At 38.8% G+C, this 24,448-nt stretch overlaps 1 protein-coding gene across 1 annotated transcript in view; it reads left to right on the top strand.

Annotated features, from left to right (window-relative positions):
* MYO15B (myosin XVB) overlaps positions 1-23,487 on the top strand; it is a 62,176-nt gene extending 38,689 nt beyond the window's left edge. Inside the window, exons 27-42 of the mRNA XM_026702167.2 lie at positions 659-770; positions 1,984-2,188; positions 8,446-8,509; positions 10,222-10,294; positions 11,581-11,657; positions 12,530-12,606; positions 13,557-13,687; positions 13,959-14,053; positions 15,681-15,758; positions 16,609-16,705; positions 18,910-19,058; positions 19,559-19,680; positions 20,341-20,471; positions 22,036-22,169; positions 23,193-23,333; positions 23,416-23,487. Of these exons, the coding sequence (XP_026557952.2) occupies positions 659-770; positions 1,984-2,188; positions 8,446-8,509; positions 10,222-10,294; positions 11,581-11,657; positions 12,530-12,606; positions 13,557-13,687; positions 13,959-14,053; positions 15,681-15,758; positions 16,609-16,705; positions 18,910-19,058; positions 19,559-19,680; positions 20,341-20,471; positions 22,036-22,169; positions 23,193-23,333; positions 23,416-23,487 (1,758 nt within the window). The remainder of the gene's footprint in view (positions 1-658; positions 771-1,983; positions 2,189-8,445; positions 8,510-10,221; positions 10,295-11,580; positions 11,658-12,529; positions 12,607-13,556; positions 13,688-13,958; positions 14,054-15,680; positions 15,759-16,608; positions 16,706-18,909; positions 19,059-19,558; positions 19,681-20,340; positions 20,472-22,035; positions 22,170-23,192; positions 23,334-23,415) is intronic.
* Positions 23,488-24,448: the final 961 nt, after the last annotated feature.

Raw genomic sequence — 24,448 nt, 5'->3', positions numbered from 1 at the left:
TTGATAAGTTAGTAACATGGTTGTTAAGTGAATCTGGCCTCCCCATTGTTTTTGCTTGTCAAAAGCTGGCAAAAGGTGATCCCATGACCTTGGGGCGCAGTAATGGTCGTAAGTGTGAACCAGTTGCCAAGCACATGAATTTTGATCACATGATCATAGGGATGCTGCAAAGGTTGTAAGTGTGAAAAATGGCCATAAGCAGGGGTGGGATATGACAGGGTTGACTACCGGTTCGGGATTTACGAGGTTCGGTGATTTATGATGTGCTTCCCTGCATGCTGCGAGTGTGCGCCTGTAAATCGTCATCAGCGCGCTGTGTGCAGAGAAAAAGCCCTCTTTTCCTACTTTTTTAACTACAGCTGTGACTCGTTCGGTAGCTGAAGTTGAAAAATCAGGAAATAAAGGTCAGGTAAGAGCCCAGGTGGGCAAGTGGGCAAAAACATCAGCAGACATAGAACGGTTTCTATGTCTGCTGCTCTTCAGAGCTACCAGTTCTACAGAGGTGGACAGAACCGGTAGAAACCCACCCCTGGCCATAAGCCACTTTTTTCAGCACCATTGTAACTTTGAATGGTCACTAAATGAACTGTTGCAAGTTGAGGACTACCTATAATTTCAACCCCTTACCTCTTTTTTTCCTTTCCCGCCCTTCCAAAAGGATTCCAACTATGTCATTGCTATGCGTAACTATGTCACAGATGACAAGAGCCTCTTAAATTTCAAGAAAGGTGACTTCATTCGACTACTTCCCATGAAGGGCCTGGAGCCAGGTGAGAAAGATTCAGTCTAATGAATCTTCTTTCAACCTCAAAATATTTCTTGTCAAGAGTAAAACTGCTGCTTCAATGACTGCCAACTGCAGTGCGTGGTTTTGAGCATTTTAGAATTGTTTGCGCTCAAAACATATCTCTTACCTCCTTCTGAGCTCACAAACACAATATATTCAAAAGACTGTCTCTTGCCCTGCTGCCTCACATTCAAAACAAGACGTATCAAGCTCAAAACGGGATGTTTTAAATTCAAATATGGCTGCATTTGTTGAAAGAGTTCTTAGACATTACTGAATACTTCGTGTTTGTCTGTCAGGAATTCAGTTTGTGAAATTATCTGTCCACAAATAACTAATATCTAGAGTCCATAATGACAACACACACACACACACATTGTGATGACCCGGGGCGTGGCAAAAAAATAACAAAGTCACCAAAGTAGATAAATTCCTTGTAATGCCTCCAACTTGGCCCCCAATGTCCAATTATCCTCGGCGGAAGATCAAACTCTTCCAAAAACAGTCTACAAAGGGAAGAAATGCAGTCCGAACCCAAAATACAAATAAAGTAGAAATAAAAAAACCAACACAAACCACATTGAAGTAATGAACACGACAGACCAGGATAATAACTTGCAGACTTCCACAAGATAATGAAGCAGTTGGGAGGACGCCAAAACCCAGATACGCCTTGGCAAAGATACTGCACGCTTTGCTTCCAGCAACTTTGCCATGTGCAGTTTGCCCTTTTAAACAGTCTTCCGAGCTGTAGCCCATGAAGGGGATTGGGGCCCTTTCCTCCCCCATAAACCACATTGCTCCCTTATCTGTTCCTCCCTGCATGCCCTAGGATGAAGAGGGGGTGGGCCTGGGTCTTCCTCTGAATGCCCAGCCGGCCTGTGCCCTTTCCCAGTTTCCTCCACAGCCACCAGAGCCACACTCCTACTCCCTGTCAGCTGTTCCACCTCTCCCTTGGAATCAGAGTCCAACTGGGGAACACATACACACATACACTAATACTTCGAGCAGACAAGCACATTGATTAGCTAATTTTTGTGACACAGTTCTCAATAGCTGTGCTGATTGAAGAATTCTGGGGAGTTTCAAACTCACAAATCAGTAGCCTATTCAGATTTGGAGGGGCTGCCCTATGGGTAATACGTTGCAAAGGCAAGTTAAAGTTGGCTAGCCTAATTTCAATCTTTTCTGTTCAGGTTGGCAGTTTGGCTCTATTGGTGGGCGCTCTGGCCTTTTCCCTTCTGGAATGGTGCAGGTGGTGGCAGCTCCCGATTACCTCAACCTCCACATGAATCAACAGGAAGAAGTCCGAACAGGCTGGAAGAAAAACACACAGGAGAAAATAGTTAACAAGGAGGTGAGGGCTCAAGCAGAGACCAAGGGGATTAGTCATGCAAGAAAGTGAAGGGAGGAGATGGTGTTGCTGCTGAAGAAATGAACACCATCCGCAAAGACTGCAGATTATGAAGACAATGCAAGAGATGGAATATGAACATCACAGGATGAATTTGTTTCAGTACCAAGAGTACCGGTTCTCTGATGACTAATTTTCTGTCTCTTCAGAAGTCTGCCCCCAGCACAGAGTCAGAAGTTACCAGGCCTAGCACACCTATAAACTCTCTTGATATTTGCCACTACACTATGACGGAGTTTGCGATGGCACATTTCCGAGAAGCCCAATTCATGTAGGTATTCTGTAGCAAAAATCCCTTTAAACATACGCTATTGCAATCTACACTTTCAGCTTAACTGCTAGCTGTGACCTGCTTTGTATTATGTTATGTTATCACTGGCATGGGAAAAGGTTTTTTGTTTGATTATTGCAACCTTGTTCATATTTGCTGTGTGCAAATATTCAGACATTATCTAGGTTATGTTAATTTCTTGTGTTAATAAAAAGCTGGTGTACAGATAGGTTAAACAGACGAGTGAATAATAGTCTGGGACCATGCTTCCAATTCCTTTATCAATGCAGAGAGGATCTGCTCCTTTGTTTCCCACTGTCAAGTTTATTTGGGCACAGGTTTTCTTCCTCCAAACCTTTTCCATGTGTACACTTTTGAGGTCACTTGTTTCACAGAGTTTTAAGGCACATAGAAGTAATTGAACCTTCAGTAACGTCTCAGACATTGCAATTCTGAATTACATTTCTATTCATGATACACACTGTGGAAAAATAAAGAAGATATCAGAGAGCTAAATAAAGAACATGCAAAGGAAAGACTACTTCTGGCACCCTTATTCCTATCCAGATATCTTGAAGAAACTGAGCTGTTGTTCGTTTACTTGCAAATAAGGCATTTTTTTCATAACCAACTGACAATTGAAATCTCACATCTTTTGGGACCTTTATGGGATCAATTACATAACTACATTATGAGCTGTGGTGGCGCAATGGTTAGAGTGCAGTACTGGAGGCTACTTCTGCTGACTGCCAGCTGACTGCAATTTGGCAGTTCAAATCTCACCAGGCTCAAGGTTGACTCAGCCTTCCATCCTTCCAAGGTGGGTAAAATGAGGACCCAAATTGTTGGGGGCAATATGATGAATATGTAAATCACTTAGAGAGGGCTATAAAGCACTGTAAAGCAGTATATAAGTGCTAGTGCTATAGCTATCAAGGATAGATGTTCAAGCAGTCATCTAAAATAGCCGTCTGATCCTCCTCCTGAAAAATATTTATTATGCCAGAGATGGAATGGAACGAGAATTTTCAATGGCTGGTGATCTATTTGAAAGATATTGCTAGGCTGGCAGAATGATCACAGAAGCTACATTGATTCTTAGCTGCTCAGATATATTTCTCCCAAGGCTCTGATTCATCAACTCTACTGGAAATACAGGTTTAGGAGCACCGGAGCACTGGATAAAAATCTTTGCTTGACAAGCTGAAATTTTGCTAATTTGCTGATTAGATAATAACTGGATGGTACTGGAAAATGTTCCAATGAACATGTTCATATTTTTACAATATATAGAAAATACCGGCTACTGGCTATGTAGAAAATTGCTATCCATTACAGTCAGCAAGTAATTGTACTCCAAGGAAGCATCCATCTCCTCTCCTCTCTCCTCCCCTCCCTTCCCACTCCCCTCCTCATGATTTAATTATCTCCAAATAAATATTTTTATATTTCATTTATATGCACGCACCCACAGCAAACACACACCCATACGTATTCTCCGCAAGTTATTATGCTTCATCCTGTTAAATTTCAACCAAATCCTAATCACCGTCTAAATTTCATTATTTTCCCACCATTTTGTTTAGTGAAGTCACTCTTGATGTGCTGTGATCACTTCTTTTAGTGTATTTATTTAGTCTGCAATATTTAGTTTAATGTTTGATTTATTATAATTACCTTTGTATAATGGTCTTATACAGTGTCTGCTTTTTATATATTTAAAATATGTGTCAATAAAGAATTAAATGTTGAAAAAAGTATGTGAACTTTTTAAATTAACAGTGCACTGAGGTTCATGGAGCTAAGAAACACATTGTCAGGTGCTATCTCAATCTGAGGAAGTATGATAAGACCAAATCCCAGACTATTGAACAATTTAAAGCATACCTAAAGGGGTGTCTTCATCTCTGACCTATGCAGAGAATGAAGTATGTATAGTCAAGGCTGTGGTTTGCCCAGTTGCAATGTATGGCTGTGAAAGTTGGACCATAAGAAAGGCTGAGTGCCAGGAGGGCGGAGCTGGCGTTGCGACAATACAACATGTGATCTTGGTGGTCTGAGATCGCTGCTGATATCGTTGCTCCTGGACGGTCCTATAGGATCTAAACCGTCCCGAAGAGACGGTGAGAGTGAAAAGCGCATCCTGTCGATCCCAGGGATACCTCAAAATCCTTGGTAGATCCAGGTGAAGCTCTTCTTGCCAGCGGCAAAGAGGCAGCCATTAAAGCTGCTGAAGTTGGGACAGCTCCGAAACAGAAGAGAACAGAAAGAGAGAGTGTGCCGGTTTGGTGAGAACTTTTTCTTTATTCTAAGATCTGAAAGGACACCTTAAGGAAAAGAAAGAATCTGTAAAAGTTTTGACAGAAGTGATTAAGTGGTGATTTTAAACAGGAATGTCACATTACTTGTTTGTTTTTCATTGCTGGATTTTCTATACATGATATATTGAAACTGGACTGGTTTTTTCTTTCACATCTATTTTTTTTCTCCTTTTTGATTTTGTAATATTTTAGGCTAGAGGCTCCCTTTTAGTTATTTCTTTTTTAAAAAAATATCTTTTATTTAATTAATTCTTATTATATCTTGCTTGGAAAAGGAGGGGGAAAGTGAGAGCAAAGAAACTTTGTAACACTGCCAACTAGAGGATTGAAAATATTCTATTTCCCCTGTGACCAGACAAAGCTGAGAAAGAAAGAACTGAGACTTTTTTTCAAGGACATTGCCATTTGATAAGATAGAGGGAAGAGCATGGGAGAGTATTATTGCAGGTGCTCTTCTGGGTTTCTATCAACAGCTGGGATGATAATATGAACTGTTATAAAACAAACTAAGTAAATTATTATTATCTTGTAAAACATGAATGATTAAAAGTATAGTCGAATGATTGATTAATAATGATACTAAGGTATTTAATTTTTGATTGAAAATACGAGATTATATGCAATGTAATTATAATTGAAGACTAAGAAAGGGAAGCACAAAGCAATTTGTGGACCAGCCGGCATACGGTATGTACACATGTGGAAGATGGCTTGATGTTTTTGTGTTTTGTTTGTTTATGTTTGTTTTTAAAAACCAATAAAAATTTATAAAAAGAAAGAAAGAAAGGCTGAGTGCCAAAGAATTGTGGCCTTTCAACTATGTGGTGAAGAAGACTCCTGCATGTTCCTTGGAGTGCAAGGCGATCAAATGGTCAGTCTTAGAGGAGATCAACCTGACTGCTCTTTAGAAGTCCAGATCCTGAAGATGAAACTCAAATACTTTGGCCACCTAGTGAGAAGGAAGGACTCACTGGAGAAGAGCCTAATGCTGGGAATGATTGAAGGGGAAGAGAATGAGGTGGCTGGATGGAGTCACTGAAGCATGAGTTGGCATGAGCTTAAATGGATTCCAGAAGATGGTAGAGGACAGAAAGGCCTGGAGGAATGTTGTCCATGGGGACGCAGTAGATTGGACACGACTTTGCAACTAACAACAAAACAAACCATGATTAGTAAGACTGTATTTACTAGATATGACGCCCCTCAGAAGTGTTCTTTGAAATCCTGTTGTTGTGATATATCAAAGAGGAAGTTGTAAGGGTTTTGGAATCTCAAAGCACCCATGTTCCGATCAAAGCAGCTATTTTTGAATTTGAAGCAGGATGTTTCTTACTTGAAATGGGGCATTTTGAATTTCAGATGGCTTGATTCAAAACATTTTGTGCATTCTTGTTCACTTCCAGCACACCTGCTCTTGCTTTTTAGGATGCTCTGAAGCTTTCGACTTTGTTGAAGGTTTAGAAAGTAAAAAATGATGAGATTTCCTCTGAAAGTGCACTTTTTGCTCATTTCATTTTGTATTTCACTCCAGAAAGCTTAAGATACCTCACATAAAATGATCATAATTGCATTTCCTCATTAACAGGTGGATAGCATTTCCCAAATTGGGACAAACCAAGATTAGTTTTTCAGATAAAGGAAATCATGTTTCCAGAAGCATGCTAGAGGATCTTAGATTGGTGCACCTCCTAGTTCACTTAATTTGTTCAGGGTTAGCTAATGTTGGTAGAGCTGTCACAGTTAGATAAGAGCTATTGCAGTATTTCTTGAGTTCCAATTTAATTTAATATAATAATTAATCTAAGGGGCTCTTTACATTGGTCACTAAGCATGTGCTATTAGACAACAAGATATTTCAGTCCCAAATTTTCATAAAAGTTCATGGAATTAGTCTTTTGGAGTATCTAGCAATATTAACAATTTTAGACTAGAGCTCTTTCATTTCACAAAGGCAGAATTAGGTGACTTGGATAAATGGAAAGATCATGTGTCATAAAAGTAGTTGTGCCTGAGAGACTTGTCAAGTAAATTTTATTTAGCAAAGAAGGATTGTGAATACGCAAAGAAGGATTGTGAATCAACAATTTCTAGGAGCGATACTAAGGGAAAGAGGTATGGAGCTCAAAATGCAAAGCAGGTGATTTTTTTTGTCACGTTCCTCAAGAATGTCGGAGTAGGTTTTCCTGTCTCTATCACCCAAAAGAAAATCATGAAATAACAGAATAAGAGAGTTGGGAGGGATCTTGGAGGTCTTCTAGTCCAACCCCTGCTCAGGCAGGAAACCATTTCAGACAAGTGACTGTCCAGTCTCTTCTTGAAAGCCTCCAGTGTTGGAGCATTCACAACTTCTGGAGGCAAGTTGTTCCACTGATAAATTATTCTGTCAGGAAATTTCTCCTTAGTTCTAGGTTGCTTCTCTCCTGGATTAGTTTCTATCCTTTGCTTCTTGTCCTGCCCTCAGATACTTTGGAGAATAGCTGGACTCCCTCTTCTTTGTGGCAACCCCTCAGATATTGGAACGCTGCTATTATGTCATCCCCAGTCCTTCTTTTCATTAAACTAAACATACCCAATTCCAGCAACCGTTTTTTATATGATTTAGCCTTCAGTCGCCTAATCATCTTTGTTGCTCTTGTCTCCTCTTCTCTAGAGTCTCAACATCTTTTTTATATCATGGCAATTAAAACTGGATACAGTATTCCAAGTGTGGACTTAACATGGCATTATAAAACACTTCACGTGATCTTGATTCTATCCCTCTGTTAATGTTAGTGATGTAAACACTGAACTTGCTCATAAGTCCTTAATTGTTTAACACTGACTTTCATTTCCAAGAAAACCTGAATGGGATACAAAGCTTATTAAAACAATATGCAATAAAACAAAAACACTGAAGCTGCATCATTAAAATAAAAATAGAGAAGGTAGCAAATACTGTACCTATGGTCACATAAGACTTCCATCGCCTTCCCAGAAAAACTTCTTATTTTTTACATTTATTCTTTCAGGGTGGAAAAACGTGTATGCAGCTGATAATGTCTATTGAGTATTTTAAACTAAATGTTAAAGTTTTTAATTTAAAGATGTTTGGGTCTTGAGAACAGTACTGGGAATTGCTTCAGTCCTTTAGCATAGATGTAAGTTATTGCCTTGCAAAATAGATGAGTGCTCATAGACCATAGTTTAAAAAAATTATAAACACAGAAAGCTGCTTTCTAACATTGTCAAGTTAATATGATAGAGACATATTCCTTAAAAAGATATTTTAGTTTTAGCATAGTTTGTTGTGTGAGTCGAACAATGTTGATTGTTCAATAAACTCTGCTAAGCAAAACATGGTTAGTGCAGGGTATGACTCCAGTTGTTATATTTGATATTAGAAAGGCCCCTTCTCTTTTAGTTCTAGAGTCTCTGCCAAAATTTGTTCACATTTGCTGGTTGGTTGTGGGTTTTATTTTGTAAAACACAAGTAACTAATCTTGAAAAGTGAGGGATAGATAGAATCTGAGATCTTCTGCAAATCATCGTACGCTTTTCCACTGTGCAAAAGTTGCATCTGGGACTGACCACTTGCTACAGATTGGAGCATCTCTTGTAGCTTCCCACAATTCATTTTGTAGGTAATCAAGTCTCCATTTTGTGTTTCTGCCAGGCAAGCATGGAATGGCATGCGAATTGAACAGATGGACCCTGCTCTCTTGGTTCAGCATACAACGGTAAATCAGGAGGAGTCCTTGTGTCTGGGTGCCTCCTCCTCTTTGTTATTTGGAGTATGGAAAGAAGTCTTTTTATTTTAATTAATATTTTTTATTTTAAATACAAATAATACAAACATAGCACATGTACATCTAAATACAAAAGAAAAAAGAAAAAGAAAAAATACAAATATTACAGTGCACCCCACCCCTGGAGACCATTTTTTTTCTTATAATTATTCTTCTATAACAATTAAAAGATTTACTGTATATTCCAATTGTGCCCTTATCCCTTCCAAAATGACATATATTCTTGAGTAGATTTATTCCTTTTGCCTTCCACCAACACTGTTTTTTATAAAATTTCCCCATATTTCATTATAATTGTTTACTTCAATCATCCCCTTTTTAAATTTAGTTCCTGTTGTTAATTTATCATTTGTTGCCTTATTCAAAATTTCATTATATCACTCATTTCTTTGAATATCCCAATTTCATCCCCAATATTTAGTCATCACTAACCTAGCAATCATTATCAAATTTACAACCAATTTCTTTTTTGTTTCATTTATATCCCATTTATCCACCAGTAACTGTAATGCAGTTCTTGGTGACATATCTAAATTCACATTCAAAAGTGCATTCATTTCTCTAAACACTATGCCCCATATTTTTTTGTGCACTATCACCATCCCACCACATATGTTTATATGTTCCAATCTCTTTCTTGCACCTCCAACAAATATTTGTATATTTACCATTTACTTGAGTTAATTTACGAGGTGTTAGGCACCACCTCCATATCACTTTATATCCATTTTCCTTAACTCTAACTGACATATTCTTATATACGCTTCTATTCCAAATATTTTCCAATCATTATCATTTATTTCTCCTAAATCTGATTCCCAAATAAATTTTAAACCTTTTGCATGCTCTTCTAATTCAGTTAATATTCTATATATTTTCCCAGTTCTTCCTTTACCTATATACTTTTCATTCACCTCACATTCTTTTATAATCATTTCAATTTTTGTTAACTGTCTATCTTTCTCCTCGAATCCTTCTTCCACTTTTATCCATTTCTCTAATTGTATCAAATTCAACCAATTTAATTTAATATCTGATAAAATGTTCTTTAATTGTGTTATATTCTTTATTGCGTTCTTCCAGTCTTCCCATTTATACATCTGATTTTATTTTAATTTACTAATCCATTCTTTCAAATATTATCTTAGGGAATTTCTCCATTTCCACCACTGGTGTTAAAGGAGAAATTCCTGGCATTAACCAGTGTCTCCATTTATTCCATAAATCTATCAAATTTTTAAAAAAGGGATTTTGAATCCTCCTTGCAATTTTTAAAATATCCTTTTTAAACCAATATGTTTCTATAGGATCACCTATTTCCTTTAATTATTTCAATTATATCCCTCCATATTAAATATCTAGTTACTGCTATAATATCTGGGACCACCTTTAAGGAAGAAAATAGATGAGACAAAAAGAAAAGCGAGTTGGGGGCCTTTACTCATTTTTGGCTCTGATCCCATCCAGCATTAGCTGTAAAATGTGGGGGGCCCCCAATGAATTATTCTTATGCAAATTGACAAAAAAAAAGTTATTTAATCATGTATTAAATTTCATTGGGGAAAGAGGACACGCCCATCATTTTCTGCATATCTTTTAAAAATCCACTGCCTCTGTTGAATCTCTGCCTTCTGACTTTGTAGGTACCAATCCAGGAAGCTCTCCTGTTTCATTCTGATGATGAGTTGAATGACTTGGCTACGAAACTTTTTTTGAGTACGTAATGGTCCATTAATGAATCAATGAGAAGTGATGGGTAGTCTAAGAGCCATAGTTAGAATGAAAATTCTGCTGACTGTCGGCTGCCGACAGTCTCACTGGCTCATGGTTGACTCAGCTTTCCATCCTTCCGAGGTCCATAAAATGAGGACTCAGGTTGTTAAGGGGAAATATGCTGACTCTGCAAACTGCTTAGAGAGGGCTATAGAGCAGTGGTGGGATTCAATTTTTTTTACTGCCGGTTCTGTGGGCGTGGCTTGGCGGGCTTGGCAGGGGAAGGATACTGTAAAATCTCCAGTCTGAGATGGTATTTGCCAGTTCTCCAAACTACTCAAAATTTCTGCTACCGGTTCTCCAGAACTGGTCAGAACCTGCTGAATACCACCTCTGCTATAGAGCCCTGTGAAGCAGTTTGCAAGTCTAAGTGCTATTGCTATGGCTATTGCAATTGCAATAGCACTGATTAAACTTTTATTTATTTGCCTATGGATTCAGGAAAGGTGCTGAGAACATTTCTACTTTTACTAGTTCTCTGAAAATCAACTACCAGGATTATATTTTTGCTAGGAGAACTCCATATATGTTGCTTTCGAATTTTTCAAAACTTTTCCAGCTGACAATGTGGTAAATAAAAGACAAATGATGGGGGCAGGAGAGAAAAGATTAGTAGTTAGTCATCATCTTAAATGAAATGTGAGAAGGGGATGCTATTTATATTGGACACTCAACCTGTAAAGACGATTTTGATTATGTATAAACATTTTAAACACTGTTGGAATGAGAAATCTTTTTAAATGCAATGTTTGATCCCTTCCCATTTTAATTTTTTAATTTTTTTTTTAAAAAATAGATTCTTTAGCAAGAATCAGGAATTATTTTAGACACCAGGCAGCACTGCAAGTTCTTATGAGATGGTGCTTCTGCATTTCCTCTCCCACATTTTCTGATAATTTTCAAAAGATCTTGTACAAGAACAGAGAAATCCCTTGCATTCGGGTCTATAGTTTTATTTTATTGTACATAATTGGTGGTCAACAACAGATGTTTACAAAAACTATATTGCTAATTCTTATTCTGAATCATCCTCTTTAGAAAACTCACACATGTTCACTGGCAGTTTCTCTTTCCTAAGTGGAAGATAAATTTAGATATTGTACTGTTTATGTTTGATGTTGATAATACTGATCAGAACAGAGGCCCCTGAATCTCCTCCTAGGAATCAGTGCCATAACCCTATATTTTACTTTTCCAGCTAAGATTAATGCTGATTTCTTATTTTGAAGCTCTGATGAGATTCATGGGAGACCAGCCAGGCCTAAAGAAACAAGATAAAATGGATTATATCTATGATATCCTTCAGGTTTGTGGCTCTTGTGGTGGATTTGTGTAGATAACCGTGACTGAATGAGACGTGGAAGGCATCAGGTTTCTACTGAAGGGGACTTGATGGCCTTGAAAGGAGATTGATTTTGAGATGCTTATTTTCCCTTTCTATTCCCCTTGACTAACTCTAGGATCTCATACCTTATCTTAAATTCAATTATGCACAGTTTAAGCATTTTAAGCATTTGCAAAATAACAGTCATAGATCAAGAGGGAGCAAAACATTTTAGCTGACAATCAAGATAAAGTAGGGAACGGGAGGAGGGAAAGGAAGCAAAAAAGTTAGGAAAGGAAAGAAGTTAAACACTCCAAGTTCTCAGAGTCATTTCAAAATATGAGTTCTTATCACTAATGGGTTGATATATAGTCTGGTTTATTTCAAAACTATGGTAAGCTAGTGCTGTTGCCTTTTTGTTAAAGTTTTGAGAAGATCTGAGCTTCTGCTCTGAGTTCAGCAGGAAATTCATTCCTGATTCCTTTTCTGTGGCACATATAACTTGCCTCTTTGACTTCCAAATTCTGCTTGCTAAAGGTGTGATGGATAAGTGGAATAGGAAGTCCCAGTTTCTGGGTTCTTCATCAGAACCAAAGGGTTTTTCATGTATTCCTAACAACCACAATGCAGATTATCATGAAATACTGACCTCAATCTGATCTCAGAGTCCAATGAAAGTACCAGATAACACGCCAAACTTGGGAGTTCAGGATTGCAAAGTACAGTTAGGGACCATTGCAGAAAAGTTAATATCCTAGTGTTTCTCAGAACAGGGGTAATCCTAGTGCCTCCCATGTGGCCTGCAAGAGAAGAGGAAACTAAATTCTTCACATTTTTCCCCTCGGTTTTTACAGTGGTGCAAAGATAAGAAGACTCTGCATGATGAGGTTTACTGCCAGGTTATCAAGCAAATCACTGGAAATCCTAATATGTAAGCACCAGAGAACATAACACTGATTCTTCACATCTTGCATGGGTTGCTGATTGATTCCTGACAAATATTTAAAGTATTGTTTTTAAACTGGTTCATTAAATAAGAAACCCCTCATTGCTCCACACTGCCAAGTGGCCAAGGGAACCAAAACCAGAATTTGTTGCTTCTCCATGGTGGTACCAGTGCTCTCAGTAGACTCCCAATGGGATAAAAAGGCAATAAATGAATGAAGGAAGGAAGGAAGGAAGGAAGGAAGGAAGGAAGGAAGGAAGGAAAGAAAGAAAGAAAGAAAGAAAGAAAGAAAGAAAGAAAGAAAGAAAGAAAGAAAGAAAGAAAGGAAAAAAGCGAAGATAGGAGCAGTGACACATCAGTCTGATGGACTCTGTTTTGGGAATTGATGGATAATTTATTTTTCTGTTACAGTCTTATATTTTTAGATGACATTTTCTTTTATTCTTACATAGTTCTACAGAAGGCTATAGGCTACAGTTGCTCCAGATAAATGTATGTTGTTTTAGTTTTAACTTCAAGAGTACAATTATGTTATCTCATAGGCTTATTTTTTAAAGATACAACGGCAGTCCTATATAGAAAGCTCTCACCAGATCTTGGATTTATGTTTTTTTTAGTGCTGAGATGAGCAATCATATGATGATCACATCCTCACTCCCCCCCCCTTTTTTTGAGGGCAAGGTGTTATGTGGTGGTGGGATTCATTGGTATTTTTTAAAATGGTGACGTGGCTATTTGGAGACTTGCACAGCTGTTGTCACATTTCCCACTTCAAAATTCCATTTCTGTACTTCTTCATTTACCACCACCTTCTCATTTATTTCTCCTCACTGTTCTATCTTTTTTTCTTTTCTCCTTTTGGTTGATAAGAAATATTTTCATTTGTGATCTCTGAGATGTGCTCAAAGCGTATCACGGTTCTTTCTTTGTTCCAGGGACAGTTGTCACCTTGGCTGGCAGCTCCTCAGCCTTTTGACTGGATACTTCCTTCCATCTAGCACCTTGAGGCCTTACATCACTGAGTTTTTGCAGCAGATCTGCTGTGATAGCACCCACCACTGCTCAGGTACATGGCCTGTCTCCTCCTATTCATTAGTTGTGAAGAATCTGGGGTGGGATTTTCCATGCTCACAGTCTATCCACCACCAACCCTTCATTTCTGAACGTTCCTTAACATCCTTTTAATAGTCACAAGTCAACCCTTAGTCCTGTGTGGAGAAGGTAGGTGGAGAACTCATGCATGAGTTCCAGCACCTAATTCTATTTTAGCAGAAGCCTCTTTAAATGTCAGTCACACTTCCTACATCAACCTTGTGTGTGTGTTTTTTAATCCCCAGAAATAGCCAAGGATTGCCAGAGCAACCTGAGGAAACTAATCGTGTATGGAGGCCGTCAACACTTGCCATTTTTTGCGGAGATGAGAGCATTTTTGGTAAATGAGAAGGAGATATCAGGGTCAGGGTAGGAGTGTCTCCTGCTTGGGTGCTGAAGCCTTCCAGGCAGAAAAGCAGAAAAGAACCTAGCTGGGGAAGAGGGTAAAAACAAAGCAAATACTGGAAATAGGACAGCCTTTTTAATGTGCATCTTGAGGTTGAATCATCTGCATGAACATGATTTATGAAGGTTGGGGCTGAAGGCAGTTTGATGTGTGAGAAAACAGGCTTTTTTGAGCAAAGGTTTATTTGTGCTGCTGAGTATACATCTTTAGGGAGGCCTGATGTCCAGAATTACAACAAATTATTCAAATGTTTTAGAATTTAATATTTTGAACAGCTTCATCCTCTGGCAGAATTCACCTTAAAGACCACAATTACCTCAAGGTTCATTATTCTTATGCACAATTTTTCTATATTTTTGATTATTTGAAAAAAGTAGTCTTTGGGGTGGTGAATTTTTAGAGGCAAATTGTGGACTTATGACAAAATCCGTTTTGAGAGGTCACATCATTTGCACACATATTTATAATAAATTTTGTGTACATTCTTGATGTTCATTAATCAGTTTTAAAGAAGTAAGCCCAGAGGTGGTATTCAGCAGGTTCTGACCAGTTATGGAGAACCGGTAGTGTAAATTTTGAGTAGTTCAGAGAACTGGCAAATCCCACCTCTGACTGGAGTTTTTACAGTATCCTTCCCCTGCCACACCCACCAAGCCACGCCCACAGAACCAGTAGTAAAAAATTTTGAATCCCACCACTGAGTAAGCCAGAAGAATATGTAGCTCAAACAAATTCTTCTTTGAGATGATTAGAAGCAGGTATAAGAGAAGACATCCAAGAACATGTGTTATGTAGAACAATGTATCTGGAATAATAGATGTTGTAACAATATATGAAGGAAAAGAAGATCCATAGCTGCTATACTGTATCAATCATAGTCATATGTGTGATTACAATGACCCAGAAATCAATTTTTTACTTATTAATGCTAAGGATGCAACTAGTAAGACTAGCTCAGATAGCTCACATATGTCTTTGCTTTCATCAAAATTATCTTTTTAATTTTAATTTAAATACTAAACTAAAGGTTTAGCTACAGGTTTAGCTTCCATTGATTTGAAGGATAAAAAAAAATGGTAGTCTTCTATTTATGACCACAATAGGGACCAGAATTTCTGTTGCCAAGTGAAGTGGTTGTTAATTGAACAGTGCCTGGTTTTAGAGATTTTTTTTTTGCCATGGTAGTTAAGTTAATCAATACAGTTGCTAAGCAAATCGCTGGTCATTAAGCGAATCTAGCTTCTCCATTGACTTTGCTTGTCAAAATCTGGCTGGGAAAGTTGCAAACGGTGACCAGGTGAATCCAGGATATTGCAACCATTGTAAACACATGCCGGTTGCCAAGTATCTGAATATTGATCAGGTGAGGATCTGTTGTAAGTCACTTTTTCCGGTGCTGTTGTAATTTTGAATAGTTGCTAAGTGAATCAATGTAACTTGAGAACTACCTGTACTCAAGTGCTTAATTCTATTTCTCAAAGGCTGCATTTTGCCAAGAACTGGCTTTCAATTAGGAACAAAAATGCCTATGTTGTACTGATTCTTGCTTTCCTGTTGTCAGAAGGGCCACTGTTTCCGCCGGATATCAATCGTCTTACCTGGAGGTGTGCGATATAATACAAAGATTAAGATGTTCACTGTAAGTTTCTGTTTAGTCCATTAAAAAGGATATTGTGGAGTGGTGTTTCACACATCCATGGTGATGAGTATTTTATTTCTTTTTTAAATTAATGTTGATGTTGCCTTATTGAGAGGACACTCAAAGAGCAGTTTTGAGGCAGACATCTAAGAGGCTGCATCTTGGGTGACTCAGTGACGCTCTTTTCTTTTGAAGTTCTTGTGTCTTCTTATCTGAACCGTAATATTTTTTTCTAGCCTTTTGAGGAGGGAAGATTGAGGGAGCTTGGCAACAGTGGTTTGCATCCCTGGATTAAAAAGAAGCAGATGAGAACAACCTGAACTTGGAGTCACAGCAGACAATAAATACTCAAATGGCCCGACTAACTTCCTTTGAATTATTTATGGATACATTAGGAATCCCTCCAAATTTCCTCCTTTTAAAAAATTTGGGCAAAGCTTTGTAACCTGTTTGCTGAGAGGTGTAGACACAATCACACTTGGGATTAAAGCTCATGATAAAAATGCTAAATTCTCTCTCGCTTGTTGTGAAAATCCAAAACAAACCAGATCATCTTTCTGAAAACTGAGAGGGCTTGTTCCACCCACTGTTTCTCAACTTGTTTTTTTTTCTTTTTTGTATGTGTGATTGTTCCTATACCAACCCATTTTTAAAAGTAACGGAATTAAACAAATATTAAATCTCACTTATCTATCTCCCTTGCACCTTTTGATTTTTAAAATGAAAGACGCTGAGTCCAAGACTGCCTTTGCCTTGGAAGGCCTCATTCATGCATTTGGCCGAGTACATTTGTCCAGACAAAACAATTTGCGTACACTTAAATAAACTAATTTTTTTTTTCTGGTGGTAGATTACAGCAGATTTGTTAAAGCAATTCTGTGAGAACATAGGAGTTACTGAATTGGAGGAGATCCAAGAATTTGCCATCCTAGCCAACAAAGACAAAGGCAAGTGTACCGGGGCTAATGGTCAACTTCAATACAGTGAAATCTGCTAAATATGGAGATTCACCCTGGTGTAGCTTTATCCTTCCCACTGATTTCTACTGCCAGGTAATTCTCTGGGGTTATATACGGTCATGTGAAGAAGAAAGTACACACCTTCTTTGAGTTCCATGGTTTTATGTATTAGGAGGACATAGTGAAAATCGTCTGGTCCTTAGCAGTGCTTAAAAGTAGATGAACAACAACATATGACATGGCTTTTCCATTTTGGCTTTCTGTTTGTAAAATAAATGATGACATGGTGTAGTTCAATCACATCATTGGTCGGATTGTGACGTATTGTGATGTTTTTTTGCCTTTGTGTAGCCTGTGTAGCCTGTGTGTGATGTATCCAGCTGTCAGTTTGACAGGCCTGGTGTAATATGTATGTTTTGTTCGTTTGAGGTTGTATTTATCTACTTTCAAGCGCTGCTAAGGACCAGATGATTTTTACTATGTCCTAATACACATAAAACCATAGACGGTGTTTTTTTTTTCACATGACTGTAATTTCTCAAGGCTTACATGTGAAGAATATATTCATGATGATAGCCCTGATATTGATATTAGGGCCGCATTATGATATGCACATGATAGAGAATCTTGCATATATTTATTTAAAGTGCAGCTTTGTGATGTTTGCTCCATGCTTGGTTTGGAAGGCTTCATATTCCCTATTAAAGGAAAGGATCTGGGCCAGGTAGCAGTGGGGGACCTTTTTTTCCTGTTTTGAACCAGTTTTTGGTACAATAGCAGGTTTATAATCCTTTCTAGAAATTATAGCCTGTTGATTGCCATATGTTATCATGGTAATGTAGAGTTTTAAGGGAATTTAATTTAGATCTCTGTTTTTAGTGAGCAATCTCTTGTCTAATTCATGAAATTTGATGGAGGGTCCAAATATCATCATCTTTCTTTTTTAATTTTCCCATATATGCCTCACCCATTCTTTTATTTCTCTCTATAGAAAATTCATTGAGGTAGGGAATATGACAAAGCTATAAATGCCTTTTGTTTGTTTACTAAAAGTTGTCTCTTTGAATGTAGTCATTACATTACATTAGCATTTCCAATGTTAAAAATATAATTGCTTGTTAAGGTACATATCTTTGTCAGCAGCTCTTTTATTGCTTTTTTAAAAAAATAACATTTAAATTGCATCTGCTCCTCTTAAGTGTAGGTGTAGATGTCCTGTTTTGCTTTCAAATGATGCCAAATATATATTTCTCCTTCTGTCATGACATTGGGAGTGGGGGTGGGCTTCTGTATGGAATAACTAAAAGGGCATTTAACTAAAAGTTTTATGAGACAAAGATAGAAAAATGTAGACAAAAGAAAATGTTACCATTTTCTTTATAAGCGATGAGATTGTTCAGTGAAAATTGACAAGCTGGATGAGTTTAATAGGTGGAATTGTATACATATTTGCTACATTTTGCTATCAGCTTGAAGATGGTAAAGTTACCATATAGTATAGTAAAGGGGATAAGGTTGCCTTACATTTGAGGAAATAGGTTGACCTTAAAATATTTGCCTTTGAGCTCAGTGCTTTGGATGGGGATGGCATGTGTTAGGGATACACCCTAGCAGGATCTGCAGGGCAGTCAGTCAGGCAGGCAAAATACGTGAGATAAACGTTTTTGTAGCTTACACTCAGTAAACCAGATACACAGTGCCAATTAAAATAGTTTTATTCCAGCAAGAGTTAAAGCATAGTCAAAACAGTCCATATATCATTCACTTAGTTCAGTCCGTCCAGGGATGATTATTCAGTTGCAAATTCCAGTGTCGAAAAAGAGAGGTCTGTACACTTACAAATATCAGTCCGGTGATATATCTCCTCGCAGTAGAGAGATATGAAGAACTCAAAAACTCCTCTCTTCCTTCAGCAACTCAGCAGTAGAGGAAAACACGCAGCTAACAAACCATGCAATCCAGTAATTGTCAGTAATTGCCAGCAAACCGTCAGGGAATCGTCAGCAAGCAATCAGGTTGTCTTGCTCCCTCTTATGGTGGTTTCACACCACACCCAAAATTACATGCTTTGCATTTAAAGTGACACATACTTAAACTAACAATCATAGCTTATATATATTATTTTACCCAAACTACGTTAGGTGACCTATGTTATACCTAACAGCATGACCATCGTTCTTTATCCTATGCAGGCAAGATGATAAGGCCTTTGCACCAGGAGGAATATGTCCTCGACTATTTGTTAGAAGAAAGTTCAATAGAACTACATTTCTGTAGGATCACTTGGAAGATTCCTTTGCACTTTGATAATGAGATCTACATCAACATTCATTATAACCAGGTATGAAAGGAACAGTCTTGGACTCTTAGTAAGACTATGAAGAGCTGGTATGAGATTATGGTTAAGGCCCGGACAACGTCTTGGCCATAAAAACGCAATGGGATTGAATGTGTGTCAGTGACAGTCTGCCCATAGTAGATCAGGGGGTTGACAGTCTGCCCATAGTAGATCAGGGGTTTGTTGTGATGATACAATTAAGATAGGTCTCCATGTATGTCTTCTTGAATTCCTGGAGAAGATGTGAGATGATGAACAATGATGATACAAAGGACAGCTGTATAATTCTTATGGAAGGTGACTTATTGGCTAAGAGTACATGATAAATTCCTATACCCACCTTGCTGAATTTGCTATATTTATTTACTGAACTTTTTATCACAGGATAATGTTAGGCGTTGCAACATCTGTACAATTACAAATGTTCCTTCAATGATGCCCACTTTAAAAATCTACTACGGAGAAGTACAAAGCAAACTCTCTTCTGGTTTATTTATTTCTAGGTCTTGCAGAAATATATGACAGGAACACTGCTGTTGCAGCAAACCAGCAAACTTGGGCAGCAGCTGGGCATCTTGGCTTTGCTTCAGCACTGGGCCAGAGGAGCTCAATCGGTCCCTACAAGGTAAGTCTTTCTGCAGTATTGGAACGGAGGTAGGCATATCAATTCAGAATAGGTTGTAGACTAGGTTATTTGTTTATTTATTTATGCAGTCTAGGAAATGGCCCTAAAGAGGGAGAAAATTGTATACTTAGACTCCAGATATCTGTAATCTTAAGGAAATGAGTAATTGCCATGACCCATTAAAGCAGTTCTTTACAGATGATGACACCTCTGTCACCCCAAATTGCATAACTTCTCTTCCCTTCCAAAACCTAGGTAGCTTTCTATTAATCCATTTTCAAAAAAGCGTACATAGAAGGAACAATGTGCCATACACAAAAACAAGAGCCTGAGACAAGAATATGTGTATGTATAATTTAAAAACTGCCCATCTCCCTCAGAGTGACTCTAAACAGCAGCCAGTTAAACTCCCCTGCCTCTGCATAGGATCCTGATTCGCCATCCAGATCAGTTTCACCCAAAACTACGGCATTTACGCATAGAGTTGCAAATTGCACATGAACACTTAGCATTCATGCACTTGGCTGTGATTTTTTTTTTCTAGCTCACCTTGACAGTAATGGCAAGAAGTAATTTCTTCCCCACACATGGAAGGGTTTTTCTGAATACTCTTTAATTTCAGTTTATGGTCAAGTCCATATTTTCTATTTGTCTAAATAGAGAGGAACTGAAGAATTACATCCCTGTTTCAGACACCCACATCAGCCCAGATATCATTGAAATTGGCATGGCTCATCAACTGGAGACAATAGAACCACTTGAGCCCCTGCAAGCACAAATACGTTTTATTGGTGAGTTCAACAGCTGCGTTTGATCGACATCTTAACCTTGGTTCTGGTTTTATGCTGCTGAAATATGTCTTATATGGGGTAGCATGGGAGTTGAAGGGAATGTTTTTTATATACCTATTTTCCTGCAAAGTTGTATGTACATTTTATATCTACTGTACATGTATTTTATAATTATCCTCAATAGGTAAGATTTTGGCATGGCTTTATTGCTATTTCATCTTATTTCTATATGGATATAAGTTGTATATTTGTTCTGACCTAGGCTTCCCAAGATCATGAAGCAGACTCCTCGTCCCGATAAAACCCCTTTTATTTAGGTTAAAGTGAATTCCTCTCCAGCAAAGTCCCAGAAAACAGTCTTTCATGAGATTTCACAAGTACAAACCTTCATCAGGCTTGGAGAGTTGCCAGGCTGATATCTTCCAAACACCATGCTGTGGCAGCAATTACTTGGCAAGAAGTCAGGAACAGATCTTCACCCTAATGAATTAAACTAATTGTCTCCTTCAAACACCACTTCCCTTTCGGTTCTCTTTATTTCCTATGGGAGGGGCCATTCACTGTCCACCTGAGCTTTTACACCCAAGTCGACCCTTGTTCCTTAACCGTTCCCTTCTCCGGGCGGCTCTGCACATGTGCACACTGGGAACAGGCTCCAGCTGTTCTTCTACCCCACTGAGCTCTGACTCCGAAGGCAGCTGATAACTGTCAGTCGGCCCTGGCCTAATCTCTGCCTCCGATGCAGAGCACTTCGTCAGAGCCTTCCCCAGACACCAGGGCTGGCCCATGTTCCTCGTCAACCTCCTCACTGTCTGAGTCTGCTGCTAGTGGGGCACAACAATATTGTTGCCAAAACTGTGTATGCGTAGACGACCTCTAAGGATGATTTCAGTTTGCAAGTGCTGTGATTCAATGGAGAATCTCTCCCACTCATTACAGATAGCCCTTGACTTACAACAATTCATTTAGTGACCACTCAAAGTTACCACAGCACTGAAAAAAGTGACTTATTACCATTGCAGCATCCTCATGGTCACCGGATCAAAATTTGGATGCTTAGCAACTGACTCATGTGAAGCGGTACATCACAGGCTTACAAGGTTCTGCTACAATCTCGATAAAAGTCATTTTGTGACTTTTGTGGAGTCGATTGATTTGGTACACTAGTGGAGCTAACAAAAGCAGAGAAGTGATCCCTCAGAACAAAATGCAAACTTCCTTAGCCTCATAAAGAACAGATGCAGTCCCTCCTGTTGCTCTCATGTAAATATAGAGCCTTTCCCAACTCTGCTGTAATTACCCAATTGGGATGATTTGCAGGCAGGGAATCGTATGGCAATAACTGTCCAACCACAACTGCAAACATTGTTGGGTATGCAAAGTGTTTGGGTCTGGAGGTTTGGGTAGCTTTGAAAGTGCCACAGCTTCAATGGCTTGGCTTTGAGCCACAGTCTTGCTTTAGCAGAGATGGCAACTTGCCCTGGAAAACATGCACAGCTGATGTGGGTTTTGCCTATGAGCCTGACATATTACACTCCTTCCTATCTTGTTTCTCTCCTTGCAGAACATGTGATTCAGCTGCCGCTCTTTGGCTATAATGTTTTCTCTGTGGAGAGGATCAGTGCTCCAGATATCTCTTCACCTTGCATTGTAGGAGTGAACCAGGAGGAAATTGTTGTCATGAGCAAGGAAACACAGGTAGGGCTATAACAGAAATATCACAATGGATGAAACACTGGAATTTAAATAAATGGGATACCATTCAGGTCAGGACATTGTCACTCGTCTCTTTCAAGTATACCAATCATTCCTTGGCCTGTATTTGTCAGAAGATATTTTCATTCTTTTGTTGAAACACATTCCCTACAAAATTTGGTTAGCACCCAGCCATGCTTAGATTTTGAAAGCCGATAAAACCTAGCTCTCTGATGGTGAACTTATGGCACATGTGCCAGAGGTGGCATGCAGAGCCCTCTCTCTGGGCACGTAAGCCGTCACGCCAGCCAGCTCCACCATACATGCATGCATGCACTTCTTGCCAGCCGGTTGGTCTTCGGGTCTCTGCCGCGCATGTGCTGGGGGGCACGTGCATGCATGAGGCCCAGTGGGGCACATGCATAGGGTGCACACATGTTATATTTTGGGGATGCGTGCATGCGCTTTGGGCGCTTGGTGCCAAAAAGATTAGCCATCACTGACTTAGCTATTTCATTCAGTCTTGCTGGCTGACAAGAAGGATCTCTTTTAAGTGTACATTAATGCTGCCTGGTACGTGAAGAAGATACTGTATCGTTGCCGTAATGGTTTGCTCTGCTTCTTGTTTTAACCTTGTTTGTATGCTAGCCACTCAGAGCTGGTAACAACTGGAGCAACTTACAAGCCTAAGAAAACCACTTATAGTTTTAGATCAAGTCTTTCATACCAACATTGCCAAAACACAACTCTATTCTGTAGCATTCTGTGTTCACGGTATTTGAATGCTGTTAGTCACTTTCAGTCCTTCCAGTGGAACTTTACTGGTGTATTTTAATCCACACGCATACAGAACTGGGCAATGAACTTGCCTGGGATTTACGTTTAAAAATCATTCACAGAATTTCTTATTGACATGTAAGAATGGCCTTCATTGAGAACATTGCCCCTGTGAAAGTGAAATACTAAAGTACGAAAAAGATAATTGATTCTGCCATGTCCACCAAGCCTGTCTTTCCTCATGTGCAGAGCAATCAGATCATCATTCCGCTGAAGCAGATACTACGGATGAAATCCTTGCCACCATTCAGTGCTGCTGGATTTCCAGGCATAGAAATCAACTATGGCTCAATAGAAAATCCCAAGACTATCTGGTTTGAATTGAAACAGGTAACATCAGTTGTGCCGCCTTTTTATAGAAATATTCAGAAGGTTCATTGCACTATCATTTTTTTCTATTCTTCAACCAAAGATAGCCAAAGCTATAGCCAAAGATAGTGGAGCACAGATCAATGCAGGCAGCAGCTGCGGCCTTGCATTGTAAAAAACAAACAAACCACCCTGTCACAGTTCCAAGTAGCAGATCCAATGCAATCAAAACTCTGAAGCCAAGGTGCTCCTCAAGTCCAAATTTATTAGGCATGTCACATTGGCACATTTGGTGAAAACCTGACTCTGAAGGCCGTAAGGTTTTCTCACCCAAATTAAAATCAAAGTTCTTTCCTCCCAGTCCACATGTCCATCACATGGTCCAACCAGGTCACAGTCCTAACTCTAGCTGGTTTCAGTCCACGCCTCCCCCACCTGGTGAAAACATCCTTGGTTCCCAGGAGAATTTTTTTTATTTTGGCATCAAGTCCCCAGCTATCTCTATTCCCCCCTCCCATTCCCAGAGCTCAACCAGCCTTGCTGTGGCATCCCTGAAGACGCTCCAACATGCCCTCAGGGTTGACACCCTGGTTTGCAACATCAGCGTTCAGTGTATATGTTTGGATGAAATGGGTTACTCTAGCTTTAAGAAAAAGGGAGAATATTGTGCCTACCAATAGCTTTTTTTGTTTGTTTGCTTACCTCAATGATTTGTGGTCTAGTCCAAACCCAAAAGCAGATGATGGACTTAGGGTAAACATATAGGATCACGTTAAATTTAATTGACCACTTGTTCTTCTTTTTTGTACACTTTTTTGTTGTAGTAGGAGTTGCTAGGTTTGAATGTATGTTCGTTTCATTTCATTTTACTGTTTGTTTTACTGTTTTATATTTTATTTTCTCTGATAAAACAATAAATTTGATCGATTATGGCTCTAAAGCACTAAACATGATTTATGAAGAAAGAACATTATGTTATCCTAAAAGTTGTATGCTCTGTTTGTACAGGCACAAAGAGAGTTAGACAGAAGGTTTGACAGGAGTTATTTTGAGACTTTGCTTTGGAAGGAGAAACTGCCTGTCTGAAAGGAAAAACAAACAAACATTTCACACTGCTTTCTCTTTTGACAGGCTAA

Source organism: Pseudonaja textilis, chromosome 2, assembly GCF_049901715.1.
Source record: "Pseudonaja textilis isolate UNSWEBS1 chromosome 2, rPseTex1.2, whole genome shotgun sequence".
Classification (NCBI taxonomy): Eukaryota; Metazoa; Chordata; class Lepidosauria; order Squamata; family Elapidae; genus Pseudonaja; species Pseudonaja textilis.
Note: the sequence above shows the minus strand (reverse complement) of the source record. Positions and strands in the feature narration are given on the sequence as shown.